At 37.9% G+C, this 19819-nt stretch overlaps 1 protein-coding gene across 3 annotated transcripts in view; it reads left to right on the forward strand.

The window, feature by feature from the left end:
- Positions 1 to 19027, forward strand: part of igf2bp1 (insulin-like growth factor 2 mRNA binding protein 1) — a 37318-nt gene extending 18291 nt beyond the window's left edge. For 2 of the 3 annotated variants that reach the window (XM_027139092.2, XM_047800798.1), the window contains 13 exons: positions 7689 to 7737; positions 8909 to 8960; positions 9146 to 9209; positions 9692 to 9982; positions 10252 to 10386; positions 10845 to 10967; positions 11062 to 11197; positions 11280 to 11402; positions 12000 to 12116; positions 12205 to 12279; positions 12548 to 12679; positions 12799 to 12912; positions 13433 to 19027. In XM_027139092.2, the coding sequence (XP_026994893.1) occupies positions 7689 to 7737; positions 8909 to 8960; positions 9146 to 9209; positions 9692 to 9982; positions 10252 to 10386; positions 10845 to 10967; positions 11062 to 11197; positions 11280 to 11402; positions 12000 to 12116; positions 12205 to 12279; positions 12548 to 12679; positions 12799 to 12912; positions 13433 to 13579 (1558 nt within the window). In that variant the 3' untranslated portion in view covers positions 13580 to 19027. The remainder of the gene's footprint in view (positions 1 to 7688; positions 7738 to 8908; positions 8961 to 9145; positions 9210 to 9691; positions 9983 to 10251; positions 10387 to 10844; positions 10968 to 11061; positions 11198 to 11279; positions 11403 to 11999; positions 12117 to 12204; positions 12280 to 12547; positions 12680 to 12798; positions 12913 to 13432) is intronic. The other variant, XM_027139093.2, reaches the window with a different exon arrangement.
- The last annotated feature ends 792 nt before the right edge of the window (positions 19028 to 19819 follow it).

Below are 19819 nucleotides of genomic sequence, written 5' to 3' on the forward strand. Positions count from 1 at the left end.
ATGGGCAGTTTGAAGGCAAAGGCTGTCTAAAAGGGACACTGCAATAATAATAGCAGTGTTGTACTTCCAACAGGTATCATCCATAACAAAGGGTGTGTGTGTGTGTGTGTGTGTGTGTGTGTGTGTGTGTGTGTGTGTGTGTGTGTGTGTGTGTGTGTGCGTGTGCGTGTGCGTGTGCGTGTGCGTGTGCGTGTGCGTGTGCGTGCGTGTGTGTGTGTGTGTGGCCATTACAGGCACCTATGTGTGTTCTGAAAATAAAATTTTGTGCATCTGGGATTTTTTTTAAGTCTGTATTTTTGGGGAAATATGTGGAAGGTATACTGAAGTTACTTAACCTTTGAAAGTGTTTTCCTTTGATAAGAAGACTGATCTAATTGTGTGGAATGTAAATACTAAGAGGAGGTAATCATTTGCATTTATCAGGTTAGTGCTCGAGTTTAATATATCAAGATGTACTTACAAATCTGTGTAGAAGAAGGGATGCTTCTTATTTAAAATCTCTAATTTGATTTTAGTAGATGGCACTTTAAAATCTAAATCTAACAGAAAATGCTAAAACTATAGTGCCATACCAAGAGCAATTGTTTGCAATATTGAAGAACAAGGCTAATAAGTAAGTACTTTGAAATATTATGCTTTTATCCTATTGGAGTTTATAAACATATTTAAAATCGACTGCCTCAGTTTTTGTAGAAGTTGCATGTTGTGTACATACCCAAATCTTAATTCTTCTTCTTTTTTTTTCCATGTATCATTTTCTTGTGACTGCAATTTCCCACTCTCACAATAATCAAACGGTTTGGACTACCTTATTTGGACAATATGGAATTTTCTATCATCTTTTCTTTATCTATCATCTTTTCTTTTCTTGGAGAAAAGAGGCTAAGTGTCCCCTCCTTTCCCTTTTTGCATGTTTACACTTGTATCTGCACGGCTGTTGTAGCTAGCATCTCTGATTTAGCTTCATGCTTTTTAATTAGTTTTGGCTGCAGTCATGATTTTAGAGCAAGCTCTGATTTCCCAAAAGCTTTGTAATTTTGGGACAAAGTACTGTCTTTCCAGGTTGTCATTAATATTAATGTATTAATATTCTTATTAAATTAAATTATTAATAAAAAAGCATTTCACTGCATATCGTACCCTGTATGTATGTGTGTGACAAATAAAATTTGATTTGATTTCTTCTGATTATTATGGAAAAATGTATAATAGTTTTTGTTTTTATCAATTAAGAATAGCTATAGCGATCAATATATATTCTCGACTAAGGTTTTGTTTGCTTGTTTTTTTTTATTTATAGTATAAATCCAGATAAGGATAAAGTTTTTACGTGCTACCAAACCTTAAAACTCCAGCAGATGGAAGATGAACTTGAATCATTCTCGTCCATATTAAGCATTTGCACATGTGGATTTTATATGCACAAACGGACAGACTTCCTTAGCCTTCCCTGTCTTGTAGAAAGCTGGCCATTGTAGTTAGGCTCCACCTTCTAAGCTTCTAAAGGGTTAATGCTGTATCAGCATGCCCTGATTGCCAAGCTTGTGGAATAACCTTTGACCTCTTCATTGGATGGGGTGAAAAAAAGAAAGCATAGCTGGGTGGGGGATGGTGGCCTATCAGGTAGAACCAATGCAAAAAAAATATAAGGCAAAGGGGGAGGGAATGCTGCTGAGGCCAAAAGTTCCTTCTTCACCAATTTACATGGTTCACCATTAGCAAGAGAGGATAACCTAAAGTTTTTTTTATCCTGGATTACGATTCCTGCTGAAGTTCTGACCACTATTTGTGTGCATGTGCGTCACCCCTTCATCCACCCCTATAATGGACTGTGATCCAATTGCCTAACTAGGCTTCGGGGGTACATTTTCATTGATTTGAGAAACCTCTGGTTAAGCTTGCCTTCTTCACCTAGACAATCAGCTTAGAGTTTTCGTCCATAGACTCCTGTTATGAAGCTAGAGGGGAAGGGAGGGTATAAGGCTATGAAGATCACCTCCCCCCGCCTATACCACACACAGAATTTTCCAGTATGGACTGGGAAAACTTGCTAGGCTTGTATACTGAACTACATATTTACTTAATATCCTAAATGCATGATTTTCTTCAGTCCCTGGTGAATTTGCTTTTGTGTCTTAAAGGACTGCATTCCCACATCAAATTCTACTATAAACTATCTTGATGGTTGGATAATATTATATAGTTGGATATTTAACCACAATATTTTCATTTTTAACAAAATAATTTGTATTGCCTCCTTAATTTAGATATATAAATTGTGAAATTAAAATTGTGGAATTGTAATTATTTATTTTACCCTAGGATCAGCATCATTCTCCATATTCATTTTTTTAATTAATATTATTATAATGTAGTTTTTTTTGTTGTTTTTTTGTAAAGATTTTTGTCCTTGCTTTCTAGCTGTTCACAGTTTTGCAATGCTATTTTTGTTCCTTCAAGCATATAGTTTATGCAATTAAAAACTATGCTAAAATTGACTGCATTTTCTATCTTTTATAGCTAATATCAAACAGTAGTAGGGAAAAAATGTGAAAATATTTCAAATGTGCATACACATGCCAATATACTTATTTTATAAATTTATAATGTTTAACATTTATGAAGCAATTAATCAGTCACACTAGGAGTGCTACAACAAAATAGAACACACACACACACACACATACACACACAGAAATTTGAAGTACGTTTTCTTGTAGTTTTTCATAACTATCCTGGTTCACGATATTTAAAAAGGAAGGTGTGGGGGAGAGGAGAGATCAGTGTAAACGTCTGTCAGGAGTACCTAGTTCTTGCCGCCATATTGACTGATGAATTCCATGTTTCGTTATTGCAGTCATTTTGTAGGCTGACTGGAGCCAGTTTGACCTCAGCTCATTAAAGTGCAATAATTACAATGAATTGAATACTATACAAATATATAAAATGATTTTGTGTGTGTGTGTTTTTACCCGGAGAATGTAATATTTAGTGTGTTTGTGTGTTGGGTGACTTGGAAGGGGTAGGAATGGTTATTTCTGTCTTGGAAGCTCATTGTTTCTCCCTCCCTCCCCCCTTTTCTCCCCGCCTTTTTGTCAGTACCTCCTTTCTCTCTTTTAAACTACTACTGCTGATTGGCTGAATGAGAAACGGCTTACAGGAAGTGGCAAGGCAATGGGTGATTTATGCTAACAGCACCTCTTGACTAGGATACTTCCTGTGCATTTAGTTTCCTGTCTAACCTTTCACCTTTCTATACTGTTAATGTGTTTAATTGGTTGTTTTTTTCCAATAAAGCTGAGAGGTGAAAAACCATATATATCTCAGAAGGTCTTAAAACAACATTGTGTCTGTGCTGTTAAGTTATGTAATAATAATTTCTGTGAAATTGGCAAAAACATTGAGTCGTTCATTGTATTAACAGCGTATTGGCATTAAAATTATAGTTAAACATTATAGTTATACTATGTCATCTTTTTTCCCTCGACAATATGATGTTTTGGGAAGAATGTAGACACTTGAGGTTCATGGCAAACACCTAGCTAGACCCCTTTGAGTAGGCAGCTAAACACCACTGGCACTTTGTGAATGATGTGATTGTAAGTATAAGTCTCCCTCTCATGCCTGTACATTGAGGCATATTGGAGACAAAGGATTTAACTGTAAATTTGTCATTTTGTCTGGAAGGAAAAAAAAAAGTCTTTTAATCTCAGAGGGACGTGTGAAGTTGAATGAGTGTGGTGTGAAAAATCTCACAAGCACCATCCTTGTGTTTCACACGCGTGAAAAAGCTTGTCAAAAAGAAAAAGGAAAAAAAACTTCCATATTAAAATGAGGCTGATTTGGTGTACGGTTACACCTTAAATTGGGTAAACTGTATTCCTACATTGCACCTACTCCTATCTCTACTATCTGTGAGGGTGCTTTTTTGGCATTGCAGTTAGGAATCCTCACTATGGATTATGTATTTTTTCTCAAAAAGCAGACATTTTGAAATCCAGACCAGTTCCTGCAGCTTTAACTGAATAGTAGTGCGAGTAGTGTAGTGCCCATGTGGGTGTGTAGTGTTAAATGTGCATTCATTTTATATGTCAGGGTTGGAGTGCTGACTGCCTAATGTGTGTGAGTTGTATTAAAAAATATATATATCGCCATGGATATTCGGCATATTTATAGTGTATACCATTTTGTATAGATGTTAAGTATTTGCTCATTAAATAAATAAAGAAGAAAATGTTGGCTCAGTGGGTGTGTACAGAGAAGTGTATGTTTGCACTTCATGCGGTGGCCCTGTCTGAAAGCGTGTTTATAATTCGGAGCGATGGAATGCTGTCTGTGTGTGTGCATGTTGCTGATGGATGGTGAGACCTGCTGAGTCCTCCAGAACAGCTGAGGCTGGCCCATCATGCACCAGCCTGCATGCATGTGGGCTCCCTCACATGTTCATTACCAAAGGGGCCTCAAGGGCAGTGAGCCTCTGTAACGGCTTCTTGAAGATGCACCTGCTTATGTGTGCGTGCATGGCTTCATTGTGTATTTTACTGAAAGTGTATGTGGGAGCTGCATGGTGCGTGCGTGTGAGTAGGAGTGCACATGTGCACACAGAGGAACGGGATGTTCTCGTAACATGAAAGGGCGTAGGCTGTGTACGTCTGCATGCCTGCGCCATGTATGTGTGTGTGCCTGCATGTCTGCACCAGCAGTGACGAGAAGTGTGATGGCTTTTACTGTAGCTTGAAAGAGAGGGTTTTAAGAATCGTGAATGGAGATGGATATGAGAGGAAAGCCTTGCACATGCAAGAGTATCTTCCAACTTGAGCTTCTCTGTGGGTGCAGTTTTATACCTTTGTGCATGTCGGCTTTTGGGTTTCTGCTTAAAATCTTTAAGATTGATTGACGAGCCTTTTGACCAAAGCCCTGATCTTTTGAAATACTCTGCTTGACCCTGCCCCCAGCAATAGGACAATAGCACAGAATGACTCCTCTGTAGCAAACTGAATATGCCCCTCCTCTTACTTCTGGGTGTTCTAAAGAGCCTTCACCTTTGCCCTTCTCAAGAGGTGCATTCTCTTCTTCTTCGTTCTTCTGTTGTTCTTGTTCACTATAACTCAAGGCCTTTCTCTAGAGTCGGTTATTAAATGTTCTCGGCTCCCTAAACATTTTAACAGTATGTTTTGTTTTTTCTTAATTTCTCATGAATGCGCTCTTGCCTCTGCATTGAGTGAAATAAGAACTTTATTTGTAACTGAAAATTTTGTTTAGCAATTTTTGTACACTAACGTCATATTTTGTGCCAGCAGTCAGTCATTTGTCTTATGCCAGGTTTCATGATGGCTATAATGGCTTTAAGTTGGTAGGGTCGTGCTCGTTTCATTAGCCGAAGCAATATGCAAATGTTAACTTTGAAATTTTAATTAAGAGCGGCTCCTCCACCCCCATTCCCCAAACAATAGAGGAAAACACAAAAAGACAGTCCTTCTCCACCCCTTAACTTCCATCCATCTTGTTTGTGTAAAGCAAAAGAGATGTTTTTGGTCTAACAGCCAATGATGCAAAGGTTCACCAGGGATCGTGTGTGGCCGAGAGGGGGATGGAGGTGTATACGTGCACGCCTGTGGATTGTTCAAGCATCAGGGTGGGGGATGTGTGCAGATAGCAGAGAGCCATTGATCAGCACCAGAGCATACTGGTGATTTTTTTTGGCACATCCAGCTTATGGTCTTAAATTGAATCATTAGACACTATCTTAAAGTTACATATAAAATATGTATCACAAAAACCATGTGTGAATGCAGAATAGGTTTATTTGTTATTACTTTGCACATCTGATGGCTTATTTACAAGGAAGCCAACAAAATGGCCGTCATTGTGAGCGCCGACATGTTGTTCGAGTCTATTTTAAGGGGCGGATCCAAGATCAGATCAGTGGCCGAGATATTTTTTTCTGAAAAACAACTGAGATGCACGCATGCTGTATAGATTTTAAAACAGAGGTCATTTTTGAACTTTTTGGACTTTAACATGCTTTTATCCGGCATTTGCAATGAGCCTAAAGCAAGCAACGAAGGGTGGAGAGAGTAAATCATTCTGTTTTTCCAACCAGTGGGTGGGTCTGAACTCCAAGGTTCAGAGGTCACCAGGGATTCTGGTTTTAACCCTTTCTCAAACTCTAGTGAGGACTTGGGCAGAGCACAGAGGTGAGCTCCTCCCTTTTGACCCCTGATGTGAACTTTTCCTCCTTGTTCCTCTGCACGCCATCTCCATCTAGAGGCTCTAGTGTACAACAGCAAGGGTTTAGAAGCCTTTGACTTTTAGTGCAAGGTTAAAGTCACATGACATTACAACCTGACTAGCATTTGTAGCATGTCCCCATTATACTGAGTGTCCTGCTGCTTCACACCAGGATTATGTTGGAGTGGTAGTACAATATATTATGTTGTTTTTGCCCTTATCAGCTTATGCACTTTCCCTTGCTCTGTTATTTGCTTTCATTTTTAAATTATGCTAGTGTCTCATGGTTTTTCTGTTGCTCCTCTTTTATTGCTTCCTCTCTCACGCTTTCCTCTGATTCTCTCCATTCTCTCACCCTCCTCTTGCCCGTGCACTGGGATGGTTCCAGGACAGCTGGCAGCGTACTACAGTCATCAGTGTCCAGTTTCAATATCCCCATTCAATCTCCACTTGCCGTTTTCTCTCACTCTGCTCATGCTGGCACCCTGTCCTTCACCCCTACTGCTGCTTCTCTCTTTCTTCACCACATTTCACTTTATTAGCCACTTTGTACTTGGTTATATGTGTCTTACATATCCCTTTCCCTTATTTGTTTGCTGTTTTTGTTCAGCCTTAGCTCTACTGTGATGTTTCAAGGTTCAATTTTGTCATCCTTGTGAAATATCAAATGTAAAAAAAGTGGATAAAATACATATGATCTTACCAAAAATAGCGTATAATGGTACAAGGTGAGTGTTACTTGAATGGTATTGGTCATTCTGGTGGGGGTTTTTTTTTCACCTTGTTGCTGACTGAGTTGTCTTGATGCCATATTTTGCCTAAGAAAATGCGTGGGAGGTATTAAAGGAAACGCGTTCTTGTGGCTTTTGGTGCCATTTGTTTTATTTGAGAATGAGAGGCAGGACTCAAGATCCACAAATCAGAAGACATGAGCAGACAGAAGAACTCTTTGTTGTATTTGTGTGTAGTAGCAGTGAATCCGTGTGTCATATCATATCAAATAGGAATTATAACATATATTAGCAGCATTTTGTTCAATTGAACATACTAATTGGCATGCTATACAGGGAATAAATACTACTACTATACTACTACTGATTATTATGATAGTGATAATAATAATAATAATTGTCATTACTTTTCACAATTTAAGTGTGTGGTTCCCAAGCTGGTCGTACAAATAATCAATTCAATATGTTGATTTTCATTAGTAATTTTTTCCAGCATTAATTCCTGCTAAAATTGGAAAAGAATAGTCTTGCCACTCCACAATGTAATGAATGTAATGTAACTTGATTTGGTGGAAGTATTTGTATTTTTCATCGGGTTCCAACATTCGTTTGTTAGTTACATCTTTTAAAAATATTTTTTTTTTCTTAATTCGTAAATATAATTGTTAAAATCTGCATTAAGAGAGCTAATAATCTCACAATTGCTCTTTCTCTCTCCTCTTACAGGACCAGAAAACTTCAGATTAGAAACATTCCACCGGATTTACGATGGGAGGTGAGTGTGCTTACTGTATCTAGTAAATGAATCTGCCCTGTGCTGTATAGATAGGCCAGACACAGACCACTTTCGTTTCATGGAATTGGAAATGATTTTGTTGCTTATAGATGCTACAACTCCAAGTGCTCAGAGAAAAAAACAGGGCTTTTATAAACTGGTAAACACACACAACAAAGAGATGCCCCTTTTGAAGAAAATGATTTAGGGTTGTCACAAACTGAAATCTCTTGGTGTGATGAACGTTTGGACAGAGATTAAAGCAACATAAGAACTTGAGTGGGTTTCGTAGCAGACCAAAGAGAATTGTATTGTTCAAAATTCCATTCTTAAATATATCTGAATATTTTGCATATTTTGTTATGTTTATCTATTAGTTATTTTTTAAATAATAAAAATTTATTTAAAAAAAGTTCTCATGTATTTTATAACTAAAATTATTGACCACATTTGGATTTTCTGAAACTGAATTTTAGTCTACCTATAGATTGCATTGCCTTGCATTTATTAAGATAAATAAAATAATTAAACTAATTTAAGCATCAACGTATGTGATATTTTATATCCGATTTTTTTTTATCTGATGTTGGAGGAAAAAAACAAAAAAAATAAAACCTAAAACCTAAATATGGCACTGTTTGTGGCTTTCATGCACCATTGTGCCACATGTGTGTATGAGATGTAAGTTGCGGGGCGTGGCACTGAGCACGAGCACGCTGCAGCACCAGGTGGGCCGGGTCTTTCACGGCCAGCCCCCATTGGTCCACGTATTTCGCTCTCTCCACTTCCCATGTGAGCCACAAGGGGGCGATGTATTCGATTTCTGACCCGTGTTCAGTTTAGGAACCTGTACACATCACACACATTAATATGCACATATCATAGCTTGGAATCTGGACAGATTCAAATTTACTTTTTATTGAGACTGATTGAGGCTCATGGTGTACAAAAATAATTTGTTTGCAAAACCTGCTTATATTCTGTTGTCACTGATATCCAGATGAGCTCGATGAGCTCTATATCCCACCTTGAGCTGTGAGTTTAGTAGAGAGTCGCACAGATTGTGTTAAGCCTAGAGTATATTGTATCTCTGTTGGTGTCTCGTTTTAGTTTGAGCCATTCAAAAGTTGAAATGTTTTTTCTAACTCGGTCCTTTCTTTTACTTTCTCAGGTGCTTGATGGTCTACTTGCACAGTATGGAACCGTTGAAAACTGTGAACAAGGTGAACAAACTATTCACTTATCCCTGATCTATTTTAAACCCATGTTCATCAAACATCCTATGAATTTCTTTATTAATTAATTAATTAATTAATTAATTAATTAATTAATATCTCTCTCTCTCTCTCTCTCTCTCTCTCTCTCTCTCTCTCTCTCTCTCTCTCTCTCTCTCTCTCTCTCGCTGTAGTTAACACAGAAAGTGAGACAGCTGTGGTGAACGTCACTTATGGGACTCGGGAACATGCCAGACAGTGAGTGCACTTTTTTGTGTATTATTTATTTTTTCTTCGAACTTTATCCTTTTGACCTTGCATTGGCTCAGTGGTTTGATATTTTAACATTTGTAGACGTATTTATGGCCTTAAGATAATTAAAAAAGAAAACTTAATTCATTACAAACGTATAAGAAGATACAGTAATTCTCTGCATGTCTGTGTGCCATAAACTGTCAACTTCATACCGTGTGAGTTTTCTTTTCACAACTTGCAAGGTTACATTCATGTCAATGGATGTCATCAAAGTCAGGAATTAAACCCCACTTTAGTTTTATAGCAGAAATTAAGCTATCTGGGCTGCGCTTTTTCAATGGCTTGCGGATTTCGGGGCTGCACAGCTCTGACACCTTGTGGTGCTTCAGCTGTGCTGCAAGGCCATCTCTAAACTATCAGCATTGAATCAAACATCCAGTCTAGTTTTTCTAATAATCAAAAATATTTTTATTTTGATGTTCCAGAGCAATCCAAAAGCTGAATGGTTATCAGTTTGAGAACAACACTTTGCGTGTGTCCTACATACCTGATGAGAGTTTGGATGTTGACTCCCAGCGCAGCCCTGACAACGGACGCCGCTCTGGATATGGTGGCCGTGTAAACTCCAGGCAGGGTGCTCCTGGCACAGGGATGCCCTCCAAGCATCAGCACACCGATATACCTCTCCGTTTGCTTGTACCAACCCAGTATGTGGGCGCAATCATCGGCAAAGAGGGTGCCACCATCCGCAACATCACCAAGCAGACTCAGAGCAAGTAAGTGCCTGCTGCATGCTGTGGTCATCATCATAATATTTTTGAATACATGTTTATTCATCCATACACACTCAGAACCACAGTGCAACCTAACAAACAATATAAGCGTTCATACCTGTACATTATGGTACGCATTTACAACAATTAGAATACAAGTTTTATGTCCAATGTCCAGTCTCATGCAATTGCATAACACAGCAAGACTGTTATTATTAGATCACAATTTTCGAACTACAGTTTTATTTTACCCTTTTAATCCTTTTTTTTAGGATTGATGTCCACCGTAAAGAGAATGCCGGAGCAGCAGAAAAGCCTATCAGTATCCACTCGACTCCTGAGGGCTGCTCGGCGGCCTGCCGTATGATCCTTGACATCATGCACCAGGAAGCCAAAGACACCAAAACGTAAAGGAGCTTTAAAATTCATAAAATCTTAACAGAGGTGTTATTCCATCATCCCATTTCCCTTAACGCCATAATGACCTCTGCAGGCATTTCACTTGAATAGTGAAAGGTTCTTTCTTTTTTCTGGTCTCATCCTTATATATATATATATATAATATTATAGTGTGTGTGTATGTATGTGTGTATATATATATATATATATATATATATATATATATATATATATATATATATATATATATATATATATATATATATATATATATAAAAAAATGTATGTATATGTACAAGACATGTGGGTGTGTGTGTGAGAGAGAGAGAGAGAGAGAGAGAGAGAGAGAGAGAGAGATAGATGATCTGAGCATTTTAACCTGTCATTATCTTAATTAAAGCTTTGGTAAAATTGTAATGTTTGTCTTAGATGAGTTAAAAAAAAAATTTCCTTTTTTTTCCCCCAGTGCTGATGAGGTGCCTCTAAAGATACTTGCCCACAACAACTTTGTAGGTCGTTTGATTGGAAAAGAGGGGCGTAATTTGAAGAAAGTGGAACAAGACACTGACACTAAGATCACCATCTCACCGTAAGTCAACGAACAAACATTTTTCGTTTCAATACTTGCCACATGACTGTCCTTAACTGTTTCAGAGATTTTGAGTGGCGTTCTTTCTGTGTAGGCTGCAGGATCTGACCCTGTATAATCCTGAGAGGACCATCACCGTGAAAGGTGCCATTGAGGCCTGCTGCCTGGCTGAGCAGGAAATCATGAAGAAAGTGCGAGAGGCCTATGATAATGACATTGCTGCCATGAATGTAAGCTTGTGATGAAACTTTACATTTTTTTGTAGTATTAGACTGACTCCAATGCTCATGTTTTATTTCTGTCTACTGCCAGCAACAGACACACCTCATCCCTGGACTGAACCTTGGAGCACTTGGCCTTTTCCCTCCTTCCTCCTCTATGCCTCCTCCTCCCCCTGGAAACCCTGGGGTTTGTCCCCCATATGGTTCCTTTGGGGTAAGACAGCTTGCATAAATGTAAACGTCCAATTGATTACATTTACAGTAACTCAGTCTGCAAAGCAAATCACCGGTTTATATCAATACGTTCATTCTCAAATGTGGATGCTGCAGATTACCAAAGCTTAATAACATATCAATTAACATGTGCTGCTCATAATTGATAACATGATGCTTTTTAAGGGAAGATTATTTCTGGAAAGAATCTCAGTAAAAGTCAGTGCTTTCTGACACCTTTCGGAAGGTCATTTTCTCTGAAACATTACAAGCTGCATTTTTGTTGTGTTATCTTCAAGATATAGAAAAAGAGGCTAGTGAGGGAATGACTGTTATGTAGCTGCTATACCGTAAGTGATAACAGTCATGGACGTTTCACAATATTAGAATTACAACATTTTACAATTTCTTTAAATAATACAAATAAAAAATGCATTATTTAGTATTGCTGTGTTTCCAAAATAAAAAAAAAACTTTTTCCCCCGTCATGCTGAATCCCATTACTAATTCAGTTGAATATCTTCCTGTAATGGACACGCATTAAATTGTTTTACTGCTCACTTATTGCCTTGCCTGATTCTATACATTATGCACATAGGCTCCTGAGCAGGAGACGGTCCATGTGTACATCCCAGCACAAGCAGTGGGAGCCATCATTGGCAAGAAGGGCCAGCACATTAAGCAGCTGAGCCGCTTTGCTGGAGCCTCCATTAAGGTGTGGAGCTGCTAACATGTTAAAACACACAAGGCCATTAGGATGTTGATTCTAATTCACTGATTATCTTTTAATTTGTTCCTCTCAGATTGCACCAGCAGAGACACCTGATTCGAAGATGCGCATGGTCATTGTTACTGGTCCACCTGAGGCCCAGTTTAAGGTACTAATATCTAAACAATAGCCAAGTATTCATCACTCTGTTCCCCCAACATAACACAGACACGAATGATGTTAAGAATAATCACAAATACCTTTTAATATTTTTGAACATCATGTTCTAACATTATGATGCAAATATGAAATAAATCTTGTCTTTCAGCATCTTTTATATTGAGTTTCTTTATATGATGAGTTTTTAGGTTTATGTACCCAAGTACAGGCAACTATCCGTTTATCAATACATAAAGTATCTGTCTGTTCTGCTTTAGGCTCAGGGAAGAATATACGGCAAGCTGAAGGAGGAGAACTTCTTTGGGCCAAAGGAAGAGGTGAAGCTAGAGACACACATCAAAGTAGCTGCAGCGGCTGCTGGCAGAGTTATTGGAAAGGGTGGAAAGACGGTGAGGCATGTTTTAAAAGATTGCATCACAGAGACACCTGTATGCTCTAAAGGGAAAACCTTAGTTCTATCTGCTTGTTAAGGTTACAGGATGTTAATTATTTAAACTGTACTCTGTAGGTGAACGAGCTACAGAACCTAACTGCAGCTGAGGTGGTGGTTCCTAGAGAACAGACTCCTGACGAGCAGGACCAGGTTATTGTCAAAATCATTGGCCACTTTTATGCAAGTCAGGTAAGTTTCACACAGGAACACGTTTCACTTAACTCTTTGACCCTGTTAGCACGACAAACACATTAAAATCCAGGTGCCTTGAGCTACTAGATATTTTCTTACTGCTAGACAACGTCCTAAAATAGACAGATGGGTGATGGTGGGACACAAGAATAGCTCTAAAACACATATTATATATATTTGAAAAATGAAAGAGCATTCTTCCAAAACTTTCTTGCTGTGTTACTAAAGTATGGATTTGGTTACACTTCTTACATAACAGCAAGAAAGTTGATGTTATGTGGCAGTCAAAATGGCAACATTGTGAAGGATTATTGGTCCACAAATACTGTAATAAAACCCCTACAAAAGTGCACATAGTATAAAGTTACGAGTGAAAAGAGTACAGACAAGATGTTCTTAATAAAGTAAATGAGTGTATATTTCTTAATTCTTTTAACATTCTCTCGATACTTAAAGCTGTATTTGATTTGTACTGACTTTAAATGGAGTTGTCTTCTCATTTTATTTATTTTTTTAGCTTGCCCAGAGGAAGATCAGAGACATTTTGACACAAGTTAAGCAGCAGCAGAAAAGTGGCATGGGAGGCTCTCAGGCATCTAACCCACAGAACCTGTCAGAGATTAGGCCCCAACCAGGAATGACCCAAGAGCCTAGAAGGAAGTGACCGGCTCCAGCCCAAATCTGGACGGACAGACGGATGGACAGACAGAAGAGAAACAGCGGACTGACTGAGAGAGAGCGACACACAGACCCAGTGCTAGACAGGGAAAAATAAGCATTTAACAAGATGGGAATAAAAAGGAAATAAAAATGCATGAGAGAGTACAAAAGTTTAGAGAAAAGAAACTAGAACTTTGAGTGATTTAAAAATAGGGAAAAAATAGAAAAGAGCGAGAGAACTAGGAAACAGAGACCAGATGCCAGGTCGACTGACTGGGGATGGCAGGGATTCCTTGTGGCAGCTTATGAAATAATCATGGCTACATGGCCTTGAGAGCGACATGCTTAAGGCAGCCCTGCCATCACCAGTCACTCAAGTATTTTAAGGGTGTTTTTTTAAGAAGAGCTATATGTATAGAAATGTTTATTCAGAGGTATTATAATGAAATGCAGTGAGGCAGAGGTGGGGAGAGGGGAGTGGAGAACCCATCACATTGAGTCAATAAGGTGGCTCATTCTTTGCCTACAGCAAACTACGAGAGGGGTCAAAGCTGTTAACACTGCTCTTTAAGTCCCTGGCAGTAAACTGTTGGGGGTAAGGACAAATAAAGAAGAAGAAAAATGAGGTTGTAAATATAATCTTCATGAATTTGTATTGAAGCACTGTTGAAGCACAGTGAGGGTACAGTAAGTGGGCGGGCCGAGGCTGACCCTGCAGTTCTATTGCAGAGGCTCAGTTCCGAGACGTAAACTTCACCTCCAGCCCTGAACTACGCCCGCCATGCTAGCCGGTGCGTGGCCCACACCCAAATGGCATATTTTATATATATTATATATATATGATATGTGAGTTAACCTGGCCCCTCAGAGAGCAGAGAAAACGGCAGCGGAAAGGAATTGCGGCACTGGGATTAGACCATCATTCACAGATATTTTAAGAGATTTAAAATTAGAGCTTAGTATCTGGCTTTTGCTGGTTTATGTTTTGAACCAAGATCTAACTTAAAAACCTCTGAGAGAACACTGAACTGCTGAGTTCTGATTAAAAAAAAAATTCGGATGATGAAATGGGATTAGAGGATCATCTGAATACAAATTTCATTGACCTTAACAGCAGAAGCTGATCTTTGATCAGTTTTTTATTTTGATGAATTTGACCTTTGATTTAAGATCCTATGAAAGTTGCAACGCTCCTGTGGCCCAGCACTCCACCCTGCCTTTAGGTCAGAGGTCAACAGCAGGTGATGTTTAAATGGCTTCTGCACTCTCGCTCTCTCCCCTACTCCATTCGATGTATGCTGATGAGGAGGCCAGAAATATGGCTTTCTTCACTCATCTTCGAACAGATTAGATAGAAAAAAAATAGAAACCTACCTCAGGGTATTGTTACCTCAGTATTCCTAATGGCTTTTTTCTTTTCCTTTTTTTTGGCTTGCTGGTGTTTTATATAAAAGCTGATAGTCCTGAATATTTTATTTTTTTAAGGAAAAAATATTTTTAGTTATTGTTGGATTTTTTTTCCCCTAGTTTTTGCGTGTAAGTGAGTATGTATGGATGGTACCCCACACCTTTCCACGTTTAATTCAAAAGGATCCATACAGGCAAGATGGCAGAGTTTCTTGTTATTGGATGAATTTCTCCTGGCTGAATCAAAATTGTCTTTGGCTCTATATCCAACTGAATAAGAAGTCTCTGGCTTTTTTGTGTAGTGGTGTGCCACAGTCATGGCATTTTATCTCCTGACTTAAATGTGCATGAATGGCTTACAAGTGCTTGACATGCTAACTTTTTTTTTATTAATATCTGAGTGAAGGATGAATTGCATATCTATCTGGCTCTATTTCGTTGGTTTCTCCAGCAGTGTTGCCATGAATGTTATGCACTGAAGACCTGGAGTCTTGGTTGCCTTGGTTGTCAGGTTTGTGCCATGACTGTATATTGAGAAGCAGCCCAGTGGCATCTCAGTAATCGAATTATACATCAAGTTTAGGTTCAACATAGTACATACTCATCATCCTATATGTACGTGTGATGGGATGCGTGTTTTTTTTCTTTGTGTTTTTTTCTTTTCTTTTTCTAAAAAAAAAAATAGAAAGGAAAGGAAAAGAGTTTAAGTGTATAGTTTTTTTTGTTGTTGAGGAAAAGTGGTTTGGGTGTTACAAAAGACAGAAAAATAGACATCCTATAGTCTCAGTTAAGCATTTTTTTAACTGATCGAGAATACTTTGGAAAATGGGAGCGGAAAATGAAGAAAGCAGTCAATTCACAAGCGAGACAGATTTAACCTGTATATAAATTGCTAAAAAAAAAAAAATAATAATAAGAAACTGAAACCTTTTGTATTTTTAGAATAAAAAAAAAAGGAGACATGGAAAAAGCTGGGCAATATGTAGCGATTTAAATGCAAAAGACTAATAGATATACTGCCAAAATCCTTTTTTGATGAGTACACATTCCACCTGCACATGGTTAGATGCATATTTTTGTGTGCTCGTTTTCACTCACAGGTTGAAATCGTTGCTTTTTTTTTACGCTTCCCTTTTTCTCAGTAGACAGCCGTGTTCCGTTTGCATCGACATGGATAATTTACTCCTCCTCAGGTGGGAAGGAAGTCTTGTCTATCTAGTCTGTAGCTTTCGGATTTCTGTCAGACCCTAAGACACACACACCACTTTAGATTTGTTCAGACTGCAGCCTTTTGTTTAACAGCAAGCTTTATTTGGGCATGACATCTGGTTGTGTACTGTTTCATCAGTTTTAGACAAAACAAAAAAAAAAAGTAACATAACTGAAAAATCTCTAGGATCTTTGTAAACTGGCGAAATATGGAGTCAAGCAGTTCAATTTTATATTGGAATGTAAGGTGTAAGAGTTGAGAGGAAGATGGGCCAATTCGTTTTATTTAATTTTTTTTTTAAATAAAGGTAGACATTTATGAAAGCTAACTTAAACAGAGTTTAGGCTTTTATGTTCTCACAGGTTTGCTGGATATTAATTCTAGGTTACTAAAACGAGTAGTCATGCAGTGCTGCCGAATGTATGATGAATACTACACTCATCTCCCTTCTCTCCTTTTCACTTGTTTTGTCCTCCATCTGTTTCTCCTTTCATCTCTGAACACAAGTCGCAATTTTGTTTTTCCTTTACTCACTTTATTTGCTAGATACGAATGATATTTTTGTTGTTTGGGTTTGGTATAGACCTTCACGCTCTCTCACGCTGGCCTTGTTTGTGTCTTTTCTCAGTTCTGTTCAGTCGTTCGACTCTTGATTTCAGTTTTAATTTCTCCCCACCCAAAAAATTTTGTATTGCCTTCAATTGGATGATTTATTCTCTCTCTCTCTCTCTCTCTCTCTCCCTCTCTCTCTCTCTCTCTCTCTCTCTCTCTCTCTCTCTCTCGATCAGGTTTCTTTAGAAAAGCACAGAGATCTCTTGTACTGCTATTAGATCATTTAAAATACTAACCAGTTATTTGTAATGCAGTTAACACCTGTGCCAAACACATTTTTTTTAATTTACTGTTAAGACCCACTCTAGGTGCAAGCTGTTTTATGCGTAGTGTGAAGACTAATAACTTCCACTTCAGCACTCGCTCTGTTTAAGAAAGAAATTTAAAAAAAAATTAATACAACATGCCACCTAAACCTGTATACTACAAGTTTCAGGAACACAACTGCATGTTTTTTGTGATTCTTATGCAATTCCTTCACAAGGACTGTTAATACTCTGGAAATCATAGAATTATTAAAAGATTAAAAAGTCTATCCATTTCAGTGCACAGATTTACACATAGGCAACAGATCTAACCTCATACTAGTCAGGTGTAGCAGACACACTTGCACACCACAGGAATTTCATCCTGCTAGTTTCTGGCCTTCGCTCAAAGAAACCATTTGGGTGCTAATGACGAATTAAACCTCACATAACTAGGAAACGCTACCTCAAGACTTAGCCATAAGATTGTTTTATCAACCTGACAAGAGCGAAAGTGCATGTTACTTTTTTCACTTTAATTTCTTTAATTTATTATTTTTTTTTCCTTTTGCTTCTCTCTCTTTTGTTTTTTGTTTTCCCTCACTCATTATTTTACAGCTGAGGCCATGATAGAGGGAAGGGAGGTGAGGATTTGGTGAGCAGAGATGATCTGGGTGTTTGGTGTTGGGAGGACTTGATTTGTAGACAAGCAGTGAAGGAGCAGGTACATGGAGAATCCTCTAGTTTAAACTACACATATTGTCACTACTCGGTTGTTTGTAGAGAGCACGTGAAAGTGTGATGTACTGCCCTCACTCATGATCTGTAAATACTCACTAAAGGAGAAGTGCTCAATAACCCTCGAACACATTATTCTACCTCCTGATTCTGCTTATTATTAACCTCCCATCAAACCTAGTGCTCCATACAGACAGCCACAGAATTCACTTTCTTGCATTGTTAGTTACCTGGATGTCTGTACTGGTGTTTCTTTTGTGACTGACGTTGGATGTGGTCGAGTCTCAGATCAGCGTCGAGGGAAACGGGAGTCCCTCTCATCATCAGCTTTCCACCCCACAGTCCTTCCTTTTTCATTTTATCTTCTTCAATCAAGGAGCACGATACCTATATTCAAGTAACTTTTTTTTTGTTGTTGATCTACCTCTTAGAACAAATGAATAAATAGGACAAATGTAAAATGGGGGGAAAAAGGACACAAGAAAAGTAAAAAAAAAAAATTAAAATGAAAAATAACTAAGAAAATTATTAATTATGTAAACAACTGGGTAGAAGCATCTCCATATACTGTAGTGGATAGTGTATTAAAATAAAAGAATACTTTTTCTTCCAAAGATGATTTTTTTCTCTCCATTGTTTAGACCATTATTCAAGATTGATTGTTAAATAAAAATAAAAAGAACGGGGAGGGAAAGTAAAAAGGAAAATTATCAATTTCATTATTCAGTTTCTTTTTTTTTTTTTCCATTCCTCATTAGATTAAATTACGTTATTAAGTTTGCAATTCTTCATCCTTTATTTTGATTCATTTTTCTGATTGCTTTTTTTTGGAATGACATAGGATTGTATCTTGTTTTGGATGCATTAGAATTCTCTCTCTCTCGCTCTCTCTGTGAACTGCAACATAGTACTCGTTGAGACATTGCAGAGCAGCATGAAACTGAAATCATTTCTTTATCTCTCTCTTTTTTTTATCTTTATTGATGCAACAGGCAAATAAGGGCCTATTTAGCTGACTAGGGCACAGTTTAGGAGGAGGAGAGGAAGAAGAGTGATGTATCACGTTTAACCCTAACCCACAGCCCCCTCTTATAGCAGGTGCCATGGACACTATCTGGACTTTCCCCTTTCTGCCTGCCAATTTTCTTTCATTTCTCATTCACATTTGTTCTGAACTTTGTGTAAAACAATACCGAGCATAGATATGAATGTGTTATTAAAAGATGAGAAAACCGGTAAATGTGTCCCAGCTGTATTTCAGTGAGAGTGGGGTTTACTAACCCACTGCACTCCGTTCTTATCGTGTGGTATAGAATGAAGGTACCATAAAAGCCATACTGATGCACAACTCAGTGCATGCATCTCGGTGAGCTCTCCAACTTCCTTGGACCTGAATCACTATATTGTATTCATGAGTTCGGGCACTGGTAAGGACCCTGTCTCACTTCACATCAGGACGTTGATTAGTCTGTTTCCAGTGACATGATGAAATGCTCAGTGTAAAATCTTTGACATTATTTTAATGAAACATTTGGCATAATAGTTCAAGCAGGATCACAGCCTAGCTAGTGTATTTTTAATTTAAAAAAAATTAGTCATTAGACTCAAATGAAGTTAAAAATAATTAAGAACCCACACTTATTAGTGAGCTACAACAATGACCATAAGCTATTTCTATATGTATCTTATATCTGTCATATCTAACTATTGCAAACAATCCTTTTACACTTCATTACATAGTGTCACAGCAGGACTGTTCTAATCATTTCAGTTATAAAAAGTATATAATCATTTGTAAAAGCAAATTATAGACATGGTATAAAATTAAAAAGTGATGAGTTTTAATGTGATTAGCTACAGTTTAAAAGATATCACATTTTCATGAATTTAGCAGAACAACAGCATCAAAAGTAGTATTGAGTTTATAGCAATGGGTTTGATGTAGCCCACATTTTTCTTTTTAGGACAGTGGGATTCTTTTCGGCATATTCAGCAGATGGCGAGCATCATCTGGATCACACACTGAAAACCT

This window comes from Tachysurus fulvidraco, chromosome 15, assembly GCF_022655615.1.
Source record: "Tachysurus fulvidraco isolate hzauxx_2018 chromosome 15, HZAU_PFXX_2.0, whole genome shotgun sequence".
Taxonomy (NCBI): Eukaryota; Metazoa; Chordata; class Actinopteri; order Siluriformes; family Bagridae; genus Tachysurus; species Tachysurus fulvidraco.